Source organism: Cervus canadensis, chromosome 22 (assembly GCF_019320065.1).
Source record: "Cervus canadensis isolate Bull #8, Minnesota chromosome 22, ASM1932006v1, whole genome shotgun sequence".
Taxonomy (NCBI): domain Eukaryota; kingdom Metazoa; phylum Chordata; class Mammalia; order Artiodactyla; family Cervidae; genus Cervus; species Cervus canadensis.
Window position 1 is genome coordinate 37,511,664 of NC_057407.1, and position 26,108 is coordinate 37,537,771.

Genomic DNA, 26,108 nt, shown 5'->3' on the forward strand with positions numbered 1-26,108 from the left:
TGCTTAAATAAATGAAATAAGTCAGCTATTTAAAAAGAGCTGGACTTATACAGTACTTTCATGGGGCATGCAAAACATGTAAAATGAATGGCATTGATAATTTGACTCTATTTTGTTTCACAAAAACCAAAAATAAGTTGAATACACTGTGTATGATTTCTGTGTGCATCTAAGTATTGGGTTGGCCAAAAAGTTTGGTTGGCTATTTTCCTTCTGTGGAAAAACCTGACTGAACTTTTTGGCCAACCTAATACATATTGATGATCATCTGTACTCAATGGCTATCAACAGACATATGTATAATATGTGTTTGTAAATGCATACAAAAAGTCTGGAAAGATACACTTACTGTTCATAATAGTTACCTCCTAGCACAGATTTGGGAAAAGACCAGAATTCACAGAATGAAGGACACTTTGCATATTTTTCAGAGTCTCTAGTTTTACCCAATGCATTTTATTGCTCTTATAATTAAAAAAAATAAAGGTTTTTCTAATGGAATTTGATGGACTTATTAATAAGATACTTACTAATAAAGGCAGTAGAAATTCGGAAAATAATCAGAGTAATCAGATGAGAGATCATTCTAAAACCCCTCCTCCCTTCCAAAGGGTCTCATCTCCACCGGCTCTTTCAAAAGCACGAGACTGGATGGGACAAATACTTCAGATCAATTTTTCCTATGGAATAAAGATGTGCACACTCTTCTTTATCTTTTCCCACTTGCCTCCCCAAATCCACAGTACCCCTCAGTGAAAGGTTCTCCAACTTTAGGGATCATTTGTACAAAAATAGCAAAAACCAAAACCAATCTGGCCACTAGAGGGGGAACATTACATATAAAATCACTTCAAGTTGCCATGGATGGAGGTACCACGGCTGGCTCCAAAAGAGACCAACGCTAACAGCCCAGAAGCGGTAATCAACATGATTCACCCCTTGGCTTGCCTAATACACCCTGGAGCAAGAGTTTGTTAATAAATACAAAACTACAAATGTGAATGCGGTTTCCACATTAATGAGGTTGTTTTTTTTTTCCTGTCCCCACCAAACTGAATATTTACAAATGTTCTGGAATAGAAGAAAATGCTAAGTTGGAAGCTGTCCTGAAACCACGTCTTAAGAAACAATACCCAGTTTTCAGTCCCTTGGCAGAGTTAGGGGTAGTGAGTAAGAAACTGTCACAAAGACCAGGGAACTGACTCTTATCAAGGAAGTCCTCCCATATGCTTTTTCAGAGCGCTATTCAACAAGCATGGTGCAGGACCCTTTTCCTTTCACTCTTCACACATGATCTCAGTCATCTTATCAGCTGTAATTTTTTCATAAATTTGAGCTTGGTATGAATGGGCTGATAATGCACCCTTTGATCTCCATTATTTCCAGCAGATGAATGTTCCCCACACCCAGCTTTCTCCTTTAGTTAGTTAGTTAGTTCAGTCGATCAGTTGTGTCCGACTCTTTGCGACCCCATGAATCGCAGCAAGCCAGGCCTCCCTGTCCATCACCAACTCCCAGAGTTCACTCAAACTCATGCCCATCGAGTCGGTGATGCCATCCAGCCATCTCATCCTCTGTCGTCCCCTTTTCCTCCTGCCGCCAATCCCTCCCAGCATCAGGGTCTTTTCCAATGAGTCAGCTCTTCGCATGAGGTGGCCAAAGTATTGGAGTTTCAGCTTCAGCATCAGTCCTCCAATGAACACCCAGGACCTATCTCCTTCAGGATGGACTGGTTGGATCTCCTTGCAGTCCAAGGGACTCTCAAGAGTCTTCTCCAACACCACAGTTCAAAAGCATCAATTTTTCAGCGCTCAGCTTTCTTTCTAGTCCAACTCTCACATCCATACATGACCACTGGAAAAATCATAGCCTTGACCAGATGGACCTTTGTTGGCAAAGTAATGTCTCTGCTTTTTAATGTGCTATCTAAGTTGGTCATAACTGTCCTTCCAAAGATTAAGTATCTTTTAATTTCATGGCTGCAGTCACCATCTGCAGTGATTTTGGAGCCCAGAAAAATAAAGTCTGACACTGTTTCTACTGTCTCCCCATCTATTTCCCATGAGGTGATGGGACCAGATGCCATGATCTTAGCTTTCTGAATGTTGACTTTAAGCCAACTTCTTCACTCTCCTCTTTCACTTTCATCAAGAGGCTTTTTAGTTCTTCTTCACTTTCTGCCATAAGGGTGGTGTCATCTGCATATCTGAGGTTATTGATATTTCTCCCGGCAATCTTGATTCCAGCTTGTGCTTCATTGAGCCCAGTGTTTCTCATGATGTACTCTGCATATAAGTTAAATAAGCAGGGTGACAATATACAGCCGTGACGTACTCTTTTTCCTATTTGGAACCAGTCTGTTGTCCCATGTCCAGTTCTAACTGTTGCTTCCTGACCTGCATACAGGTTTCTCTCCCCCTAAAAATTTGCTTCTTTATGGAAAGATAATCACTTTGTAAAAACAAGCAGCACACTTTGGGAAAGAAAAGGATGTGAAGAAAACCATGTAGTCCTAACCTTGGAAATCTCACTGCCATATTGAAAATGATGTAAAGCCAGTAAAGATTTGCAAGCAGATCACCCTATACTGGGGCTTCCCTGGTAGTTCAGCTGGTAAAGAATCCGCCTGCAATGTGGGAGACCTGGGTTCGATCCCTAGGTTGGAAAGATCCCCTGGAAGAGGGCATGGCAACCCACTTCAATACTCTTGCCTGGAGAATTCCCATGGAGAGAGGAGCCTGGCAGGCTACCGTCTGTGGGGTTGCAGAGTCCGACGTGACTAAGCACAGCACAGCACCCTACACTGATGGTTTTAACACTCCTGCCTAATTCTACCTTTTCTAAAAGTATTTCCATTTAATTTTCAAAATCTGAAAAACAAACTAGTTAAGGAACTCGCCTAAAGTCACACATCAAGCAACCAGTAGGAGAACAATTTAAACCGAGACAGTCTGGTTCCAGGGTCATTCTTAACTACTGAAGTTAGTAACTACTAAGCCATTCCACTTCCTCGATCTTTGCCTTTTTTCTCCTGAGGCTACCTTTCGCCTCAGTAATCTCCCCTCCTCAACCCACCCCTCCCCACCCCAAACTTAATTTAAAACCGCGGATCTAGTGATGTTGTAGAGAGAAGTGAAGTCACAAAAGCGGTGTGAGTCCTGGTCCTGCTTCATTCAGCTGTGTCACCTGGATGCCCTGCAAACACCGAGTCCTAGCTTCCTAAGTGCACAGTGGGCATGCTAACCAAAAATAACCAAAATAACTGCTTCTTCCCAAGATCACCTGCAGATCAAATTAGATCAGGTACATAAAACAACTGGCACAGTATCTGGCTAAGGAGTGCCTAAAACTATTGACTGGAAAACAAGCCAGGCAGGAAGGTAGAACCATCACAATTTACAGCACAACGAAGACGAATTCCGCCAGGAGAAAGCCAGCTATTTCATGAAAGGAACACTGAGACCTTCCTCAATTGCTTATGAAACCACCACCATCGGAGGCGGCAGGCAGTTGACAAGCAGGGTCCCAAGACCACATCACCTTAAACAGAGGCTGCAACAGTGGGGGGGCTTACACTGTGTGTACCTGATATTCCAAAGCCCTTCTGGGGAGTCCTACTGATACATCAGAGTGATTCTGACTACAGGATGGTACAAGGCCATCCACACAGAACTGTCTCTCAGGAGCCAACTCCATCATCAGCATCTCTGTGAATATGTGACAACCGGTGGTGGGGCTGCCTGCCTGCGCTCCTCCGCAAAGTTTCCTCTTTCTGACCCTTCCCGGTGACGGCTTCAACTCACTCACTGGTGGGTCTTCATAGAGCCAGGGCAGGAAATTCTCCTCTGCATTTAATAGGTATCCCGAAATGAAGAGGAAGGAAGCGCTTCTGAACAGATCGTTTTACTTTCTCCTGCAGCCATTTAAACTCAGTTCTACTGGATTGTCCTCTGAAGAGATGGAGAAGGGCTGCTCATTATTCCCAAGACAGACTCGGTCCCCATCAGATCTCACTTTTCTCCTGGATCAGCAGCCTTTAAATGTTTTGCTCTCAGGACCCCTTCGTGTGCAAAGTCACATGAGTCACATCCTACTCTTTGTGACCCTATGGAACATAGCTCACCAGGCTCCTCTGTCCCTGGGGATTCTGCAGGCAAGAATACTGGAGTGGGTTGCCACGCCCTCCTCCAGGGGATCTTCCTGACCCAGGGATGGAACTTGCATCTCTTACGTTTCCTGCATTGGCAGGTGGGTTCTTTACCACTAGCACTACCCGGGAAGCCCCAGGATTCCTCACATGCCTATGACTGAAGACCACAAAGAATTTTTGCTATTTGGGTCAGAGCTAACATTTAGTATATTAGAAATTAAGACTGGAAACATTTTTAAACATAAAACTACACAAGCTCATATTCTATGAGCCATTAGGCTGTACATCCTGAAGTCTCCGGAAAGTGCCCCCGTACACTCATGAGACCATGAGTATAAAAAAGGCAAATCACATCTTAGTATTATTATGAAGATCGATTTGATTCAACTCCCTGAAAGGGGTCCAGAGGCCGTGTTTTGAGAGTTGCTGTTCTCAAAACCTGTAACACTGATCCCTATAAAAACTGCCAAACCCTAAACTGTTCTTTGAGCATGGTTTTGAGCTTTAAATGTGGTAATTTGTAAATTTAGAATCTACATCCTGGACCAATAATTTCAGAGAAGAATTAAGCAAGAAGAAATAACTTAAATGACTTAGTAGAATTACCTAAACAGCTATTCTCTAAAACTGGCATGTAAATTAACATTAAAGACACCACAGAAAACATTAACAGGCTGACCAGAATATTATGAGCCAACAGACTGCCCTCCCTTTTCTGTTTTCTAATTATTGCCATGCTAACAAATGACATTTTCATTGGTATCAAACCTGCCAGAGGTTCTTTGTGAGGTAGCTTGAAGAGGAAAAGCTTCAGAATTATACAAACTATGTAGCAATAAGCAGATCTAATATCTTTTCCTTTAAAGAGAACTTTGGGGAACAGATGGACCACACACTATCAGAATATTTTCAAATTCAAGTACTGGGTTGGCCAAAAAATTCATTCCAGTGTTTCCATAATATCATACGGAAAAACCTGAACAAACTTTTTTGGCCAACCTAGAATTAACAGAAGTCTGGGGGTCATTCATGTCAGTTTTTTTCCCTGTGTTTTAATATTTGAGATAGAGGTCAAGTTCTGCTTTTAAATTCAGCCTCTTTGTTTTCTCCTTCTTAGCCCTCTGTTTTGCTCTCTGAACTTTGCTCTCTGTTCTAAGCTGAAACCCATGACTGACCAGGACTGTCTGGTAGCACCTTCCTGCTCCTCTGATCCTATCACACTCACTAGAAACAAGTACCAAGAGTTAGGGAGTTTGGGATGGGATGTACACACGGATATATTCCAAATGGATACCCAACAACGACCTACTGTATAGCACAGGGAACTCGCCTCAGTGTTATGTGTCAGCCTGGCTGGGAGGGGTGTTTGAGGGAGAATGGATATCTCTATACGTACGGCTAAGTCCCTTCACCGTTCACCTGAAACTACCAAAGCACTGTTATTGGGCTATACTCCAATACAAAATTAAAAGTTTAAAGTTTGAAAAAAAGAAACAAGTACCCAGCAAACACTTACCCAAGTAATTTCTGCTAAACACTTTATTTTTGCATTATTTCATCTCTCCTCACAACCCCTAGAGGTCTAAGTGCTATTACCATCCCCATTTTACTTGAGAAGATGTTACCTGCCTGAAGGTCACAAGGTGAGTAGGTGGAGGGGCAAGGAAGTGATCCCAGATAATCTGATTGGTGCTCTCTTCACACAATGCTAAGGGCCTTTTATTTTTATTTTTTTAAAGACTTATTTTGATGTGGACCATTTTAAAGTATTTACTGAATTTGTTACAATATTGTTTCGGGGTTTTTTTTTTGGCCACGAGGCATGTGGGATCTCAGCTTTCCAGCCAGGGATCGAACCTGCAGCCCCTGTATTTGAAGGCGAAGTCTCAACCACTGGACTGCCAGGGAAGTCCCTAAATTGCCTTTTAAAGACAATAATGGAGGACAGGAAAAGGGCATCCTTCCACGTCATTTAAAAGTAAAGAAATTAAATTTCATTTGACAAGTTCTCTGTCTGGAGCAGAGAAAAACTGTGGCCTTCAGAGAAGCAATCACAAAAGACCCCTCTCTCTTCACAGGCACCAGACTAAAGGCAGGTGAAACTTTGATCAGCACCACCTGACAACGAAGGCTTATCTCTGGTCCCCTGATTGACGGTCAGCTGGTTTCACTTTCCTCATAACTGTTGATTCAGAGCTACTAATGTTACCCCGGAGAGGTGCCAAACTGACATGCTGGAAAAGGGTTACTCTGATCAGCCTTCCATTTCCTCAGCAAAGAAAACAAGGAGTTTGTCAAGCATGGCCCAGACCCAGGTGTGGGACAGAACCCTACCCGACCTTCAATGACCCTGAAATGGAATCACCTTTTTTTCTGACAATGGTGACTAATTCCAAAGGTCCAACCAGCTTTCTCATAATGGTGACTGCGGGGTCAATTACCATTTGGGGGCCGATTAGAATCTGATCTGAAGCTGAAAAATTCCACCCCCTTGGTGCTAATCCCTCCAACTTTCCAATCCTAAATAGGGCAAGCTTCAGAAAAGAGCCTTTCTCATTTTACAGTCTACCTGAATATTATCTGTAATGATTCTGCTTAATCAAAAAATTAATTAAACCCCTGCTTTAATGGTCTAAACACAAGAGTCAGAGGAAGGAAAGAGTTCTGGCCTGTGGCCAGTGCTCCATCTGAGGCTCCTGGAGTTAATAATTTCCATGGTGTTTTAAGCACATGAAACAACCAAGGCCAGCTTTTCACTAATAGTATGACTGATTCTGGCAAAACCTATAAAAACAAGGCCTACTCTGGGGTAGTTTGTATTACAGACAATTAAATTTTAATAAGTGAAACCAACAGATAAGAAACTGACATTTCTTCTATTCTCTGATACTAGTCTGCACACTTATTAATAAGTACCAGAGTTAATGAAAATGAATTGATAGCACTGCTGAGACTGTCTGTGGCTGTTAGATGATTTTAGGTGGGGTGGGATGGGGATGGAGGAGAGGGGTTTCCTAAGGCCGGGGTTCCCAACCTCAGGGCCACAGATCTGTTAGGAACTGGGCCACACAGCAGGAGGTGATCAGTGGCTGAGAGAGCAAAGCTTCATCTCTATTTACAGCTGTTCCCCGTCGCTTGCATTACTGCCTGAGCTCCACCTCCTGTCAGATCAGCGGCAGCATAATAAATGTAATGTATTTAAATCTTTCCAAAACCATCTCTGCCCCCTCACCTCCATCTGTGGAAAAACTGTCTTCCTCAAAACTGGTTCCTGTTGCCAAAAAGGTAGATAAGACAATGACCTTGGGCAAACTACTGCCCTTTCTCACACTTGGACATTTCTAACTGGTATGTTACTTACTTGCTTGATCAGTCTTTTTTCAGAAAGAAATACATGAGATTTTTGTGCTGCATGAAATGAATCAACTTTTCGTAACTTCAGTTGACAAGTGGCACCCCATAGGCTGAATCTGGGCACAGAAGTAATTTATTAGGTCCTACAGTATTTGTTTTTTTAAAAAATCTGAATTAGTTGCCAATGTTAAAAACTCAGACTTCACATGAAAATGCACATAGTCAGGTACCCTCAGAAACTGGATGATCCAGCAAGTTTGGGCTCACATTTCTGTATGGCAGTCACAGGAGGGCAGAGCAGGGACAGCACATTAAGAATGGGCACTACTCAGCCTGTTTCTCACCTGTCCCCTGTTCCCACAAGAGCCAGGCTCTGCACCTCCTATGACTGCCTAATGGCCAGCCTGCAAGTTAACTCCCTGTTGAGAAATATTGCCAACAGTAAGGTAAGTATTTGTTAGGAGGAGGAAGAAATGCAAGCAAAATATAATTTTATAAAGAAAAAATAAATCCCACACTAGTCTCTTGTATGAAATTCCTGAAGTCTCAGAACAGAAAACATCATATTTCCATGGTTTTTTCTCCCCCCAAAATACTCCTTTCCTTAAGTTGAACTACAGATTTTACCACATAACAACAACAATTCTATCTGTAGCTTGATAACATGATCTGTTTTGAAAAGCTGATCAGCAATGGGCCTAGAATCCAGTGGAAAACAGAATTAACCAACACATTAGTTTGGAGCTACTACCTCACACCATCCCAGCCCAAATCAACACTTACTAAAGCATATAGCATCTCTGAATCTTTGATTTCTTCTTTTCCTAAAGAGTCATGAGAACAACAGGGATACTTTGTCAAAACAAAACAAAACAAAACAAAGGTGGGGAGGGAGGGGTAAATGAAGAAAACACAATGTCACTTTTAGTTGTAGGCTGAACGACACAGAGTTTGAGGCCTCTATGTAATTTGATGTTTATCAAGAAAGAAATGCCACTCTTGATCACCACAACCATAGCTCCCCGTCACCTACCACCTTCTAACCATGTTTATAAAGCTTTAAAAAAGAAGACAAGACTTGCTCCTAAAACAAATTAAGGTTGTCCAGAATTCACGACCAAAGCAAATTTGAGAACAAATCTTAAAATTCCCATATGCTTCAAAGGAGCAAAAAACTGAACTAGAAACATAGACCCAATATAGGAACTCCTGAGGAAAAAAAAACAAACAAAAACAACAACAAAAGCAGAATTTTCAATACTGGTATTGACACATTAGCCAAGCAGTCTGCTCTGCAACAATGAACATTTCTTAGAAGCAGAAATAGCTCATAAGTGATTAGTGAACAGAAATGGGAAGATGGTAGACTGTAAAAGTCACATTGGGGTGTGTGTTATTTGAAATGTGTTTTGAAACAATCAGGGTAAACTTTCTTGCAATTTAATAGAAAACTAAAGCAGTATATGAAGGTCTCAAAAAAAAATTTTTTTTAATCCTATGGAAGCACAAGTAGTGGTTTATTTAGTGGCTTCAAAATTGCTAAAACTTGCCCTATGTTAATTAAACTCTGAATATCTGAGTGTTCAAATGAAGATACTACAAAAATACTGCTTCCCCCAACCCCACCAATCTCAAAAAGACTGATGGAGAAGCCTAAACCACAATCAGATCTTTACTTCTGACATAAGTGACCTGTTAAAGAGCAAATGCCAGACGTCCCTGGTGGTCCAGTGGTTGAGAGTCCACCTTCCAATGCAGGAGTCCATGTGCCAAGGGGCAACTGATCCAGTTCATCACAACTACTGAGCCCATGGGCCGCAGCTACTGAACTGGCACGCCCTAGAGACACTGGCACAAGAGAAGCCACTGCAATGAGACGCCCCGCCTACCACAACAAAGAGTAGGCGCAACTCACCGCAGCTAGAGAAAGACCGAGCGTAGCAATGAAGACCCAGCGCAGTAAAAATAAGTAAATAAATAAATGATAATAATTTTAAAAAGTAAATGTGATTAAAAATTTACATCTTGGAGAAGAAAGATGAAGGAGTCCCACGGCTTAAGGCAGCAAAGGACTGACGGGTTGTGATGCTGCCTACAGATGTGAGTGCAGGTTTAACTGAGCTACTGATTTTACCAGGATAGTTACTACTGCTGTTAGGACTCTGGTTACAAGGTTCCTTAAGATTAGAGTGCTCTACCCCACCTCTCTTTTTCCCTTTCACTCCCTATTTTTCACATGCGATTTTGCAGAAGGTGAGGCGTTTCAGGAACGCATATACAGCATTAAAGCTGCAGTTATTATACTAAGATCTTGGGTCTGTTCATAAATCAACATGCAATTTTATAAAGTGTAGTGGCCATGCCTGTCTATAGTCTGGTGCACTCTGTAGCTGGTAACTTGGAGTGAGTGAGTGAAAGTCAGAATATGGGAGTGGATAGCCTATCCCTTCTCAAGGGGATCTTCCCAACCCAGGAATCGAACTGGGGTCTCCTGCATTGCAGGCGAATTCTTTACCAACTGAGCTATCAGGGAAGCCCTAGTAACTTGGAAGTGTGGCTCTTAAATGAAGGATTTGTTAGGATTTTGTTTTAATGCTTTCTAACATTCTGCTGCTGCTAAAAATGCAATTCTAAAGACTAAGCCAAAACACACCTCAAAATATTTATGCCATATAACATTAATTACCAAGAGAAGAATCCAAAATATACACAGTAAAAGTATAACCATGTGAAAAATCCAAGCAGGTGGGAGGTAGTAAGTAAAAACAAAAACTGTGCTTGACTAGTGGTGACTTCAAGAATAAAATACCTTATTTCCTCTATTAGCTTTTTCAATGAAGCAAATGCTTTTTGTTTGTTTTGCCTGAATTAATCATCACTGGATCAAAGTCTGTAAAGAAACATTTTATATCCACAAAGCGACAGATTAACAAATGTGGACAAACACCCCAGCAACATGACTATTTTTCAAGATAAACGTTTTAACATTAACAGACTAGGCACAAAAGTTGCAGTTAACGGTTGGCTGAACCCTTCAGAATATTATTTGACTTAGTTTTTGAATAACCAACCTCAAGATGAGTCTTTCCCTTCAAACGATAGGCTAGGCATGAATTTGAAGTCTTCAAAGAACGGGGAATCAGGCTGGGATCCTGATGACAGAGATCTCTGGTTGGAAGCCATCGCTGTGAAACGAGGTGCTTTGCCTGCATGTGAAGCACCTGTCAGTTTTTACAGGATGGAGGCACTGCCCTTGACTTTGTCTCATCTACTGAGGATGAAGAAGCAAGGTCATAATGAGGTTCCTGGCAGAACACCCTGTGTTTTGGAATAAACACTCCCACAAATTACTCCCATATCAAAGTTATCAAGCAGCTATCAATGTAAAAGTTTTCTAGCAAACAACACACATGCATATATAAAAAACTTTTTACATAAAAAAACACATACATCTCACATAGCACAAAGTCATTTTTTAAAAAGAAGACATTAATAGAGTGAAAGAGAAAAGGAACCAATGAGACAGAAGCCTGATTTAGCAGATACCAGTTTATTTGACATAGTGCACGATCCAAAGCATGGGATACTCCACAGACAACAGGATTTCCTACTTCCCTATTACAAAATACTGGGTACCTTGAATATAGTTGATTCAAGGTTCCTGCTCCTTTTTTCCTACATCTAGAATTAAACAGGCTTCTCTGTGTAGCACACAGTTCACATTCACCGAAGGCTTTGGGGAGAGGGGGAATAGGGCTTACAGCTGCCCCCCAAACCAAAGGCACTTAATGTTAAAAGATAAAGCACAGTAGAGTCACCCCACAGACATTCCTGCGTGTTCCGATGGCTGAACTTGAGCATGCCATCACTGGCCCAAGTGGGATTCATCATAACAATGTAAAGACACTGATTTCCTTGAAAAAGCAAAGTGCGGTATGAATATAAAGACTCATCCCCACCACCCCACCCCATTCTTTTCTGAAAATAATACATAAGAGAACAACTATTTCACATGATTAGTATCACCCGAGGTTCACACATGGGGAAAAAATAGCTAAAAAATCATCTGTCATAAATTCTCACTATGAAATCACAATAGAATCTGATATATCCAGAGGATCTGTCAGTCGGGAGTGAGCCTCAGCCATCACACTGTGCATCCCCTCACTGGACTGATGAACTCAATGAGGCCCAGAAAGGTCAAGAGTGGGACCCTGGGGTCGAACCCATGGGCAGACCCTGGGTGGAACACAGGCCTCCTGAAGCCGAGCTCAGGGTGCCCTCCACCTCCTTCCTCTTTAAAACACTCTCAAAAGTAAAACATGAAACACATCACACAATAAAGCGCACATGCTGATGTAGGTCAGCGATTTGGTCTCGCCATACGGTTCCTTTGGCCACTGGGCAGGTATGTAACCCACCTTGGGGTGGGAAGTCTTCACACGAGGTTGTTCAGCCTTCTGAGGGAAGCCGCGTGCAGAGTAGACACGACTTCTCGGATTCGGCAAGGCTCTTTTTGGCTCTTAGCCCGTGGTGGGCAAGTGGTCAGCTGCGCAACGGAATCCCAGATTCGAGGCGGAGCTGTCGGGTGTGTTCTGGCTTCGAGCAGCACAGCGATACCTGTAGCAGTAGGACTTTGCGGAAAGAACCAGACAGGTGAGTGCTCTTGGACTCTCGGTTGAAGGGTCTCAACTGTCAGAATCATGTGGTAACCAAGTACCAGCTATGGAGAGTTATGCCAACTTGTAAACAGTGTTTCCCCTATAGGCACCCACCCCATGCACATGGAATATGTAGGTTTCAAAAAAAGGTACCACATTTAGAGCTCACCAATGTCCTTTACATTATAAACTTGACACAGATATAATACAAAGATGTTGCTGTCAACATTACTTAGAATAGTCAAAAACCATGAAACAAGCAATGGTCACTTAAGTTGTGGCACATCCAGAAGTTGGACTAGTAAGTAGCCACTCAAAAGCATGTTTTCATGGAACATTTAATGACACAGGAATGTCTCAGGATACAATGTTAAATGAAAAAGTTAGGATATGAAATTGTATATGTAGTGTGATCTCAATCTAGATCATCATGTATGCCACAGAAAAACAGATTGAAAGATTCAAAATGCACCAGAATCTGAATGGTGTGTGTGTGAGTCACTCAGTCGTGTCCAACACTTGGAAACTCCATGGACTGTAGCCTGCCAGGCTTCCTTGTCCATGGGATTCTCTAGGCAAGAATACTGGAGTGGGTTGTCATTTCCTTCTTCAGCGGTTCTTCTCAACCCAGGAATCAAACCCATGTCTCCTGCCTTGCAGGCAAGGTTCTTTACTGACTGAGTTATAAGGAAACCCTCAGGCAGTGGAGTTTCAAATTTCTGATAATAAGTATTACGTTTATAATCTGAAAAGTTATCTTTACATGTAGAATAGTATTTGCCATGAAACCAAGTAATAAAGCTAAATGGCAATTGAGACAATATTAATTAAGAACAACATCAAGATACTACTTAATATACAGTTAGTTGGCAAAAATTAAATTGCAAACCCAGGAACATCAAGAGTAGGAAATGCTGTGAAAAACACTTTTTTCTTAATACATTGTTTTTGGTGTTTAAATCACAGTAACTCATAAAGCTATATATTTTTGTGCAGGGGATTTGTTTTATATTGTTTTACAAGCACAGACTATGAGATATATATACACACACACACACACACACACACACACAAACACATACAGACATCAAGTTCTCCAAGCACAGTGCAAGGCACCTTCATCACATATTTTCATTCACATTTGCTTATAATAGCACAGAGGAACTAAATGAGTTATCCTAGATGACGCATTTATTCAAAGAATAGAATTTAAACCCAGGTCTAACTGTGGTATGCTTGCTTCCCTACAAGATGGAAAGGTATCACATCTCATGCTTCTTTCCCGCCCCTGATAAATTCTCCTGCGTGTACACAGATACTTGCACAAATAAGAGAGTCTAACATATTCCTGGCCACCTACTAGATATTCAGCGAATAACCACAAGATGAGTTGATTTAAACACTTCAAAAGCTTCCATATTCCAAAAATAACCATGCAAGGAACTCTTAGGTCCTAAGATTACACTTTAATCCAAAATAACAGAGAATGAAAATAAACTAGTTACCCAAAGTCTGAAAAGCATCAACTCTGAGTGAACCCTGTGAAATTAAAGTCCCTGCTGCTGGTTAAAGAAACAGCAAAGAATCATTTAGTGTAAACTCTGGAACTCATGAAGGAGAGATAATTTGTGGAGGGGAAAATAGGTCAGCATGAGAGAGGTGGTTTTTTCCCCCCCCTTAATTCTTATTATTCTCCTTTCTCTCACAAAAGTTGAATGCTTCTAATCTTCATAAAAATTATCTCTAAAAGCTGACAAAGAAATTGGAGCACTTCTCTGGAGCACTTCTACCATAGAAGAAAAAAAAAAAAAGACATGCTTTTCTTTTACAGATAGTGAAACAATAGCAACCAATTTTCTCATTTTCCCCACCATCAGTGAGGAATATAACACTATTACCAATATTCAGGCAGGCAGAGGGACAATGAATAAAAAGTATGCTTTAAATAATGAAAATATTGATGGCATCTGCTACAACCTGGGACTGGGATGCAATGGGGGCTCCAAACTGGCTAGAGGTGACCACGCGGAAAGACCCAGCAGAAGCTCTGGTATATGCAGGGCTGACTCTGGGCTGCTGTGAGGCAAAGTGCTTTGGGATTTCTAGAGTCAAGATCCTGTGGATAAGGCAGGGTCCCATGCTACCACTGTGAGTGGTGGATTCCACACTGAAGCAAGAATGCAGTTCAGGGGGAAGCAGGCAGTCAAATAGGGACAGTCATGTTCCAAAACTGTACCACACATGACCAAAAAAAAAAAAAAACCAGTCAAGTGTTTCCTGACTGCCTTCAGCATACACTGTCTGGCTAGAGCGCACAGGCTGGATGAGGAAACAATGATTACACATCAAAAAGGCAAAACAGGCTGGGGTTAAAAGAATGTGGGGCTATTACTAATTCACAGGAAGAAATGGTCACTTGTGGATGTCTACATTTTTAGGAATGATTTTAGGAAGGCAGAAGTTGGCCAGAGTGGGATTTAGCTGATTATGGCTGAGGTCTTCTGACTAGGGCTTCCCAAGTGGCCCAGTAATAAAGGACCTGCCTACCAATGCAGGAGAGGTGGGTTTGATCCCTGAGTCGGGAAGATCCCTTGGAGAAGGAAACGGCAATTCACTCCAGTATTCTTGCCTTGTAAATCCCATGGACAGAAGAGCCTGGCAGGCTATAGTCCACAGGTCGCAAAAGACTTGGACATGACTTAGTGACTAAATAATAACAACTTCTGACTTGGGGATATAGAAGAATACCTGGAGAACTCACGTAAATATCTGTTTCCAAGTCACAAACACAGAGATTCCGATTCAGTAAGAGTGGTCTGGGGTCCAAGATTCTGTATTTCTAACCAGCTGGTAGGTGCTGCTCATGCTATCGGCCCATGGGCTACAGATTAAGTAGCACTGATTTACAGGACTTAGAAAGGAGGAAAGAAGGTATGTTAAGTGGACAAAACAATGATGTCAGAGGCATGAAAATGGAAAAATTCAAGTGAAGAGAACAGCAAAGCCATAAGGCTGATGGCATCAGAGCACAGTTTATTTATTCATTAAATATTTGACGGTTTACCACACGCAACATGCTATTCCAGGCACAATGGATACAATGCAGAACAAGACAGTTCAGTTCAGTTCAGTCACTCAGTTCAGTTCAGTTCAGTCGCTCAGTCGTGTCCGACTCTTTGCAACCCCATGAATCGCAGCACACCAGGCCTCCCTGTCCATCACCAACTCCTGGAGTTTATTCAAACTCATGCCCATCGAGTTGGTGATGCCATCCAACCATCTCATCTTCTGTTGTCCCCTTCTCCTCCTACCCTCAATCCCTCCCAGCATCAGGGTCTTTTCCAATGAGTCAACATTTCACATCAGTCAGCCAAAGTATTGGAGTTTCAGCTTCAACATCAGTCCTTCCAATGAACACTCAGGACTGATCTCCTTTAGGATGGACTACTTGGATCTCCTTGCAGTCCAAGGGACTCTCAAAAGTATTCTCCAACACCACAGTTCAAAAGCATCAATTCTTCAGTGCTCAACTTTCTTTATAGTCCAACTCTCACATCCATACATGACCACTGGAAAATCCATAGCCTTGACTAGACAGACCTTTGTTGGCAAAGTAATGTCTCTGCTTTTTAATATGCTATCTAAGTTGGTCATAACTTTTCTTCCAAGGAGTAAGCATCTTTTTATTTCATGGTTGCAGTCACCATCTGCAGTGATTTTGGAGCCCCCAAAAATAAAGTCTGACACTGTCTCCACTGTTTCTCCATCTATTTCCCATGAAGTGATGGGACCAGATGCCATGATCTTAGTTTTCTGAATGCTGAGCTTTAAGCCAACTTTTTCACTTTCCTCTTTCACTTTCATCAAGAGGCTCTTTAGTTCTTCTTCACTTTCTGCCATAAGGGTGGTGTCATCTGCATATCTGAGGTTATTGATATTTCTCCCGGCAATCCTGGTTCCAGCTTGTGCTTCATTGAGCCCAGTGTTTCTCATGATGTACTCTGCATATAAGTTAAATGAGCAGGGTGACAATATACAGCCTTGATGTACTCCTTTTCCTATTTGGAATCAGTCTGTTGTTCCATGTCCAGTTCTAACTGTTGCTTCTTGACTTGCATACAGATTTCTCAAGAGACAGATCAGGTGGTCTGGTATTCCCATCTCTTTCAGAATTTTCCATGGTTTGTGGTGATCCACACAGTCAAAAGCTTTGGCATAGTCAATAAAGCAGAAATAGATGTTTTGGAACTCTCTTGCTTTTTCAATGATGCAGCGGATGTTGACAATTTGATCTCTGGTTCCTCTGTCTTTTCTAAAACCAGCTTGAACATCTGGAAGTTCACGGTTCACATATTGCTGAAGCCTGGCTTGGAGAATTTTGAGCATTACTTTGCTAGCATGTGAGATGAGTGCAATTGTGCAGTAGTTTGAGCATTCTTTGGGATTGCCTTTCTTTGAGGTTGGAATGAAAACGGACCTTTTCCAGTCCTGTGGCCACTGCTGAGTTTTCCAAATTTGCTGGCATATTGAGTGCAGCACTTTCACAGCATCATCTTTTAGGATTTGAAATAGCTCAACTGGAATTCCATCACCTCCACTAGTTTTGTTCATAATGATGCTTTCTAAGGCCCAGTTGACTTCACATTCCAGGATGTCTGGCTCCAGGTGAGTGATCACACTATCGTGATTATCTTTTTTGTACAGTTCTTCTGTGTATTCTTGTCACCTCTTCTTAATATCTTCTGCTTCTGTTAGGTCCATACCATTCCTGTCCTTTATCAAACCCATTTTTGCATGTAATGTTCTCTTGGTATCTGTAATTTTCTTGAAGAGATCTCTAGTCTTTCCCATTCTGTTGTTTTCCTCTATTTCTTTGCACTGATCGCTGAGGAAGGCTTTCTTATCTCTCCTTGCTATTCTTTGGAACTCTGTATTCAAATGGGAATATCTTTCCTTTTCTCCTTTGCTTTTCACTTCTCTCCTTTTTACAGCTATTTGTAAGGCCTCCTCAGACAGCCATTTTGTTGTTTAACCTTAGGCAAATCTTTTCTCAATCTGCTCCATTGATAAAATGGTCTACTAATGGGATAATGTCAAAATGCTTCATCTTATCTTTATATGAAAAAGTTAAGTGGTAGATGTGGAGATTATTTTAACTGTTAACTTTATAATGCTCTTAATTAAAAGAACTCTTAATTAAAAGAACTCATTTGGCCTGTCTTATCTGACTTCTTTGGGTTAACCCACTTCCTAACTAAAACAAAAGCACTCATCAGCTTTCCTGCAGGACTTAGAGATCTTGTGTTGTAAAGATGATATTACTCTTGCCAGCATCTGAATACAGTTATGCATTTGCTAGGCTTCCCTGGTGGCTCAAATGGCAAAGAATCTGCCTACAATGCAGGAGACCCGGATTCAACTCCTGGGTCAACTCCTGGGTCGGGAAGATCCCCTGGAGAAGGGAATGGCAACGCACTCCAGTATTCTTGCTTGGAAAATTCCACAGACAGAGGGACCTGGCAGGCTACAGTCCATGGGGTCACAAGAAGTCGGATTGAGCAACTTCTACTTTACTTTTTGGGCTCCTCCAGTGACTCAGCGGTAAAGAATCTGCCTATAATGCAGGAGGTGCAGGAGACACGGGTTAATCCCTGGGTTGGGAAGATGCCCTGGAGAAGAGCATGGCAATCCACTCCAGTATTCTTGCCTGGAGAATCCCTTGGACCAAGGAATGTGGTAGGCTACAGTCCATAGAGTTGCAAAAAGTTGCACATGACTGCAGAAACTTAGCATGCATGCATTTGCTACATAAATAGGAAAATTATTTGCTATATAAATGGGAAAGGTGAGGGACTATCTCTGGTGACAAGGGTTAGGGTTAGGTCTTTGGTGAATGGCACAGTTCTATATGCAACTTATCTCTCAGATTATATAACAAACTATTTTAAAATTAGGTGTTCATATGCCACAAAATACAGGCTGTAGCAACTGTAACAAATTGTGCCTGCCTGGAACACTGTGGTCAGAAAAGACACTCATGATGTATAAGAGATTTTGCTTATAGCCATACTTGAAGACCCTGGTACATACAGCATAATTCTATTTGGGGAAGAAAAATTAAAACTGCACCAAAAAGTTGAGTAGAATACTATCAATATATTCTTTAGAAAGCAAGGTAAATTATTTTTTTCATTTTTGTTTATTATTTATTTTCTAATTTTTATGCAATGAAAATGTTTTGCTTACATAACAAAAAAAGCTTCAAATAAGTGATAAAAAGAGCTACTCTTCCACTGGATCACAGCAATACCTAAACTCTTCCATTTACCTAAATGATAAAGAACTAAACCCTAAAAAGCAAGTCTCACTACAAGTTACTGTTGAAAACGTCAGGACGATCACATGAGAAAACAGTCAATTCACATTATCATCGCATTTTAAATGTACTCATTCACTCAGCAAACACTTTTTAATATAAGTATTTCATTTTAAATTCTAGTAATGGGCAACTAATGAAATACATAACTAAAGAGGAAAATGGCCTGATTTCATATGTCCTCATTGCTCTTTCTTTTTTTCCCAACTCTACTTTTAGCACCAAAAATGGCTATTAATGATGTTAGGACTTTGAGTGGCTAAAATATAGGTCATTTTATTAATTAAGAACAGAGGTAGTGGTGAGGACTTGTTTTAGCCCCATTTCATCAAAATAGCTAATTACTGTGTGAAACTGATCTCCATAGCTGCACTAAGCACCTGAGCCTGGATTCAAGAACAATCCATTTAAGATAATGGCTTACTAGCCTCGGGGCACTGGAGTCAAGTGGGATGGCAATATGGCTTTCATGAGAGGAAGAGTTTTAGGTATAAAGAATAGTTTTGAGGTATCTGTAGCTCATTAGGAACAAAATGATTATAGAAAAATTACACAGTAGAACCCAGGTCTCTCAATTTCCCATCCACTGCCCTTGTCAATACACTTGATCAACTCCTTTTGCTAGTAATCTTGGTGTAAAATGGTGGGGTTGTGGGGGCAGGGAGTAAGAATTTCCTCCATGTTGTGGGTTGGGCTAAAGATGTCACGGGAATTAATCTAACAACTTCAAAAACAACTAATATTTCTTGAGTACTTACTATGTGAACTGTTCTAAAATCTTCACATGGGTTAAGTGACTTAATTCTAATAATCCTGAGGTAGGTATTATCTGTGCGTCATATACACAAAGGAAAAAATGAGGCATAGGCATGGTAATGGTGTTCCTAAGATCACATGGCTTATAACCATGAATCTAGGATTAGAGTTTCTTCAGTCCCGTTCTAGAATCTGCTGTTAACACCACGTTGACTCACAGTTGCTCCTTCTGTGCTCTCTTATCCTTACTGAAGCCATACTTTGGACGGACTCCAAAAAGTCAGAAACAATCATCAGAGCTTACTTTAGTCATGCAGACTGGCCCTGATAATGATCAAAAATAAGTCACCTTCTAATTAAGGTGATTTTTTTTCAAAATGAATTAACTATTCTTTTTTCTTTTTATTGATTTTCTTTCTTTTACTGATTTTCACCTTTGCCGTAAGAATTATTTCTAGGATTCTGCCTATCCAGTTAGCAGTTCATTCGCTGGTTCTTTATTCAGAAGAGAAGATGGAGGGGTTGATGATTAAGAATGATGGCACTGTTTTGGAAAGAATTATGTCCTCCAAGTTCTTATGCATGAAGCCCTAACCCCTGGTACCTCAGAATGTGACTGTGTTTGGAAGCGGGACTTTAAGGTGATAATTACATTAAAAGTAAGCTGTTAAAATGGGCCTTCATTCAATCTGAGTGGCATTCTTGTAAGAAGAGGAGATTAAGAAATGAAGAGCCCTGCATGCATGGAGGAGAGACCTTGCAAGAACACAGACAGAAGGCTGCCCTCTTTGAACCAAGGAGTGAGACCTCAAGAAAACAGACTGGTAACACCTGAATCTTGGACTTCTAGCCTCCAGAACTGTGAGAATATAAATTTCTGTTGTTTTAAAAAACAAAAAAAAAAAACAAAAAAAAACAAGAATGATGGTATTAGCAGTAACTAACTAACTTACTAAGTCTTTACCATGAGCTAGGTATGTGTGCGTATACATTTGTTTGGTACATTTGTTCCTCATAAGAACCTTACTTACAGTAGCTGCAATTATAATGCACATTTTACATATGTGAAAACTGATGTTTAAAAAGGTTAGGTAATGTGTCTAAGGTTACAGGCAAAGACTAGCAAAGAGAAGTTACAGAATTCCAGCCCAGATCTAATTCTAGACTCCACAGTTTAATGCACTTACTATACCTAGTGGCAGTTAAAGCTGTCACTCTTAATCTAGTGGAAAGAATAAGCACTCTGAAAGTAATTCGCAATCAACACTGTGCTATTTCCTTGACCTCACCAAAATAACCAGACTGAGGTTAAATACCTACATCATTTACAATTAATTTGACTGAGATCCTAGAGCTGCCATTTCTCTCTGCGAAATCTTGTGGTTCCCACTCAGTTTTGCCCACTCTGCTATTCTCTCTTCTGGAACACTCTCTCCACCCCTTGGATCCTGACTAAATTAAAACTTATCCTTCAGGGTGACTAAGAAAAGTTACAGATGTGTAATATAAACTCTAAATCAACCACAAAAATTTTAAAACAAAGAGCTAAAGCTAATAAGCCAAAGAAGAGACAATGAAGTGATTAAAGAACTTAATCCAAAAAAGTTTAAAAAACAAGAGAGGCAGCAAATGGAAAAGAACAGATGAGACAAAGAGAAAAACAAATCTCAAGATGGCAAATTTAAACCCAACCATAACAATAATCATGTTAAATGTAAATGGTCTAAACAGCAAGTGAAAATGCAAAGATTATGTGAATAAATTCATAAACTCAGATGAAATGGATAAATTTCTTGAAAGACACAAACTCCCAGAGATTAATCAACAACAAACAAATAAATTCACCATATTAACAGACTAAAAACAAAAAAACCACATAAACATCTCAATAGTCTCAAAGAAACATCTGGCAAAATCCTCATCCATTTCTGATAAAAACTCTCAAAAATCTAAGACTAGAAGGAAAGTTTCTCAAGCTGGCAAAGGGCAGCTTTGAAAACACTACAGCTTATATCACAGCTAATTCTGAAAAGCTGAATGTCTTTCCGCTAAGATCTAAAATTAGATAAGACTGTACTTATCACTCCTATTCAACAATATACTAGAGGTTCTAGCCAGAGAGAAATACAGCAAGAGAAAGTAATAAAAAATATCCAAATTAAAAAGGAAGAAGTAAAGCTGTCTACACTCCCAGTTGGTATAACCACTTATGTAGAAAATACAATAGAATCTACAAAAAAAGTTACCAATACAGATGAGTTTAACAAGGTTTCACAATACAAATATACAAAAATCAACTCTGCCATGTAACTGTATTTATTAAAAGCATGTAATAGGTTAAAAGATATTTTAAAAGCATAAACTAAGAAGCTCATAAAAATTTAAAACATTTAAAATAAGCAAGCAAAATGAAATGGTAAAGTAGACACATTTATATGTATGGCACTGGGATATTTTGGTGTTCATACTTGAAATGTTTCTTACAAGTTTCATTTTCTCCACTTAACTGTGAAGAAAAGATCTTTTGGTCCTCAATTCTTATAGAGTAAATGGATCATCAATTAAGAAAAGTGCCATATGTCATAGACATAACTGGTGGCAACTAGAGTTTTGAACTACTGCTGTGCAAAAAGAGATTCACCTGTTTTTCACGGAAGTCTGGTTTCCCCAGCAAGAGGATTCAGATGCACCTGCAGTAACAGCTTGAATCAGAGAAAAAAAATCTGGGACTACAGACAGATGGGTATGTGAATATTTTAAACTACTCGAATGACCTAGGGTGATGCTTTTAATTTAAAATTAAAATTAGAATTTTAAAGATAAATTTGTCTACATCTTGTTATAAAGGTAGGTGTAAAGCATAGTTTGAATCAACTCTATGAAATTCCATCTAAATGATTATATTAAAAATTCTAAGAAATGAAGAAGACACACACACCTATGAACTCTCTCATACACATAATTTAAGAGAGTCTTTTTAGGCCAGTGGTTCCCAAACTTTGACGTATGTTATGATCACCTCAAGAGCTTTAAAATCCTGATGCCCAGGTCATAATACAGAAAAATCAAATCAGGATGAGGTGAGTGAGGAAACAAGCGTCAGTACTTTTTATAGATCCCAGATGATTCTAATGTGCAATAAAGTTTGAGAACCATTATTTTAAGGCAAAGTTTGACAATGCCTCCATTATCAAATTAATAACTTAATTTGGAGCCATTACAGGGTATTTTAAGTCTCTAACTGCCTAGACTGACTGAATTATCATAGGATGCTCCTTGGAGGAACAATCTGCGAAATGCCATCTTTGCATAGGGATAGAAAGACAGAAGTTGAAGTGCTGGAGACACTAAAAATACATGATTTAAAGAAAAAAAGGGAGAGGCGTGCTATTCAATTTCTGAACTCCTTAAAAAAGGCTACTCATGAAACACTGAGTCACTTCTACTAGCCAAGAACAACTGTCTCTGACACTGACATCACAGCCCAAAGAGAAAAAGCATTCTCTGAGATTAATGTTTATTCTACAAAGCACATTCTATATACCAAGAACACTTGGGATGTTTCCATTTCAATATACCACAATCTACCCTCCACCTATAATTCTTACCTTAATAGCAATAGAAAAGCCAAAAAAATTACTGGAGCCTCAAATAAATTAAGGGTGTGGTTCCAGACTTCCATGCTGGAAAAGGTATATAGTCCACCCAGATTTGTGGGACAACAAAGATCTCTCAAAGGGTCACAATACAACAGATGGAATATGGTTGACAACAGACCATTTATAACCTCTGCTTCTTGCATCACTTATTGCCATGCCTGTGCCCAAACTTCTTTTTTTTTCTTGCTTTGATGGAGATGTATTAATAGACATGGATGGGACATTTGGGGATTAATGATTACAATGGACCCATAAACCTGCTGTTAGAACACCAAAATAGAGGTTAGTGACTTGACTTACTTTATGGCACATGTAGGATCCACCTTTCTTCACCCGGTCTTTCCCAGAAGGGGGGCCTTTCTGTGGATGAAAAGAAGAGAACTCATTAGTTCAGATAGTACAGCTGCCCCCCCAAGGTCAGAAAGAGAGAGGGAGTGTGTGTTAATCACTCAGTCGTGTATGACTTTTTGCAACACCACGGACTGTAGTCCACCAGGGTCCTCTGTCCATGGGAATTCTCCAGGCAAGAATACTGGAATGGGTAGCCATTCCCCTCTCCATCTGCAGTCAGAGCATTTATTTTAATCCAGCCAGCTCTCTCATAGTTGCCTAAATGGGGCACATGCTTTTCTGTCCCTGGATCTTGCATCTGCACCCGTGCACCTTCTCGAATGCCTTCCAAATCCTATATCCTCTGAGGTCCAACTCAAGTTCCCACTCTTTGCTGAACTCTGTGACTACCTTAAGCAACCCAAACCCTAGAGTGTTTCCTTCCTAGATGACTAAGAGGCTGCCTGGCAACATCTCTTACATCAGCTTCTCATGCTGACAGGCAAATTTATCCTGCATTATAACTGGCCTGCAGACCTAGACTGGCAAGCCTCTTTGAATTATGTTTTTAAAATACTACTGTGCAACACCTTATAAACCCTTTCCTAGCTGAATAAATAGATATAATTTTTCTCTCTAAAAAAATTTTAGGTCAGGTTTACTGAGGTATAATTTATATAAACTTATACTTTTACAATGTTTAAATGCACACTTCTAATGAGTTTTGACAAATGTATAATCATATAACCACCATCACAATCAAGACAAAGAATGTAGTTTATCTTTCTCAAAAACACTTATATAGTGCTTATTATGAACCAAGTAGGGCTCTCAGTATTTTGCAAGTATTAACTCATGTGATTTCCGTAACAACTTCTGAGATTAAACAAATGTCAGAATGAGGATTCACCCTGAGACAGCCTGGTTCCAGAGCTTAGAGACCAAGAGTATAGGAAACTGAATGGTGGCTACCACTATAATGAGAACTGAAGCCAGAAAGAGCAAGCCAAGATGTAAGACTATTTCTTCTAAGGAGGGCTTTGGAAAAACTGCAATAGAAATGAACACTGTAAAGTTTTAGTTGCCAGGGTCAAAAGCCTCATGATTAGGTTAGCCATGCAAAGAGTATCTGAGAGCTAGCAGTAAACTCCTACAAACCAGAACCACATCTGGGAAGTCTGAGAGGGATAAGAGTTTTTTGGTTTTCCTTTGTTACACAAAAAGTCAACCAATGATACAGCTGCCTGCTCTTTGTTTACTGAAAATAAGAGAAGGCTGAACAGTGCTTCTCATCTCAGTTTTCTTTTTTCTTTCAAAGTGTGAGTTGCTCAGTTGTGTTCAACTCTTTTCATCCCCATGGACTGTAGCCCGCCAGGCTCCTCTGCCCATGGGATTCTCCAGGCGAGAACACAGGAGTGGGTTTACCATTCCCTTCTCCAGGGGATCTTCCCAACCCAGGGATCAAAACCAGGTCTCCTGCATTGCAGGTGGATTCTTTACTGTGTGAGCCAACATGGAATCTGAGTTTTCCTTTGCCTTGTCAAAGGCCCAGATCTAAGTGGCAGAACCTAAAAGAACCATGTTTTCTCCAAGCATAGTTAGCACGCTGATTGGAAAACAGTAACATACTGTGAGCAGAACTTGTGAGCAGAACTTCATGTCTCCTTCAAAGCATTTTCAGGTACTTAAAAATTGTCAAAGACCAAGCCACTGGCTAGCCTTCATTCCATTGCAAGGCCAACGTTATTTCCATGCCCTTAACTGCTTTATGTTACACTGTTAAACTTTTATTGATTACAAGTGGGCAAGCTATAAATGAGAAGAACTACATCTGAAAATAATGACTTCACACCACAGTATCCTTTCCAGGAATATCTGGAATCTGACAGCCATTACCACAGACTCTGCTTGGTGAGTTTATTATTGTATAAAAGTAGCATAATCACCCAGAATTCACCGAAGCAGAGATGAAAGCATTTATAACTGTGCTGTTATCCCACAGAATGGCCACTCTCTCCTACATTAAATTCCTCGCTTGGGGATTCTTGCATTGCACTGCTTCAGGTGGTTCTCCGCATGCTGGGTTATAATGTACCAAATGACAGTCTAAATTCTGATTAAAGTCGCTCACAGCATATGCTGGCACACAAGATTCAATTCTTTTGTCAAGTTAGATCCAAGAACAAGAAGGAGCTGATTTGCTAACAGGAAGGAGTGAGAACAAAATAGTTCCCTTTTATCACCATCTCATATGAACCAAATCCTCAATCAATAAAAATGACATTCAACAAAGTGACACACAAGTCCTAAAGAGATCACCCCAGGCTGGTAAGACCACAGCAGTTAATACAGTCCTCTAGGTAACTGCTCAGCCGATCCTTAGAAATAAAACTATTTTTGCCAGAAAACATGATGCAGGATTACAGGATTAGCTACATCTGTTTGAAATGCTTACCACTTTGCAAAACAAACAAAAAAACAGAAACATTACTAGCAGCGTGTAATGAGTTGAATAGTGCCCCCTCCCTCAAGTTCATGGTCACCCAAAGCCTCAGCATATGACCAAATTTGGAAATAGGGAATGTGCACATTTGTAAATGTTGTGTTAGTTAAGATGAGGTCACATTGGATTTTGGTGAGCTCTAAATCCAGTGACTGGTGTCCTTGTAACAGGAGGAAAGGACACAGAGGAGGTCATGTGAAGATGGGGGCAGAGACTAGGGTGATGTAGCTACAAGCCAAAGAATGCCAAGGGTTCCGGGGAACTGCCAGAAGCTAGGAAGAGACAAGGGAGGATTCTAGAGACTCTGAAGGGAATTATG

The 26,108-nt window shown here is 40.4% G+C and overlaps 1 protein-coding gene across 2 annotated transcripts in view; it reads right to left on the reverse strand.

Annotated features, from left to right (window-relative positions):
- Positions 1–11,033: 11,033 nt before the first annotated feature.
- Positions 11,034–26,108, reverse strand: part of SUMF1 (sulfatase modifying factor 1) — an 86,102-nt gene continuing 71,027 nt past the window's right edge. For both annotated transcript variants that reach the window (XM_043442696.1, XM_043442695.1), the window contains 2 exons: positions 23,257–23,316; positions 11,034–12,138 (listed from right to left, as the gene is read on the reverse strand). In XM_043442696.1, coding sequence (XP_043298631.1) covers positions 12,028–12,138; positions 23,257–23,316 — 171 coding nt within the window. In that variant the 3' untranslated portion in view covers positions 11,034–12,027. The remainder of the gene's footprint in view (positions 12,139–23,256; positions 23,317–26,108) is intronic.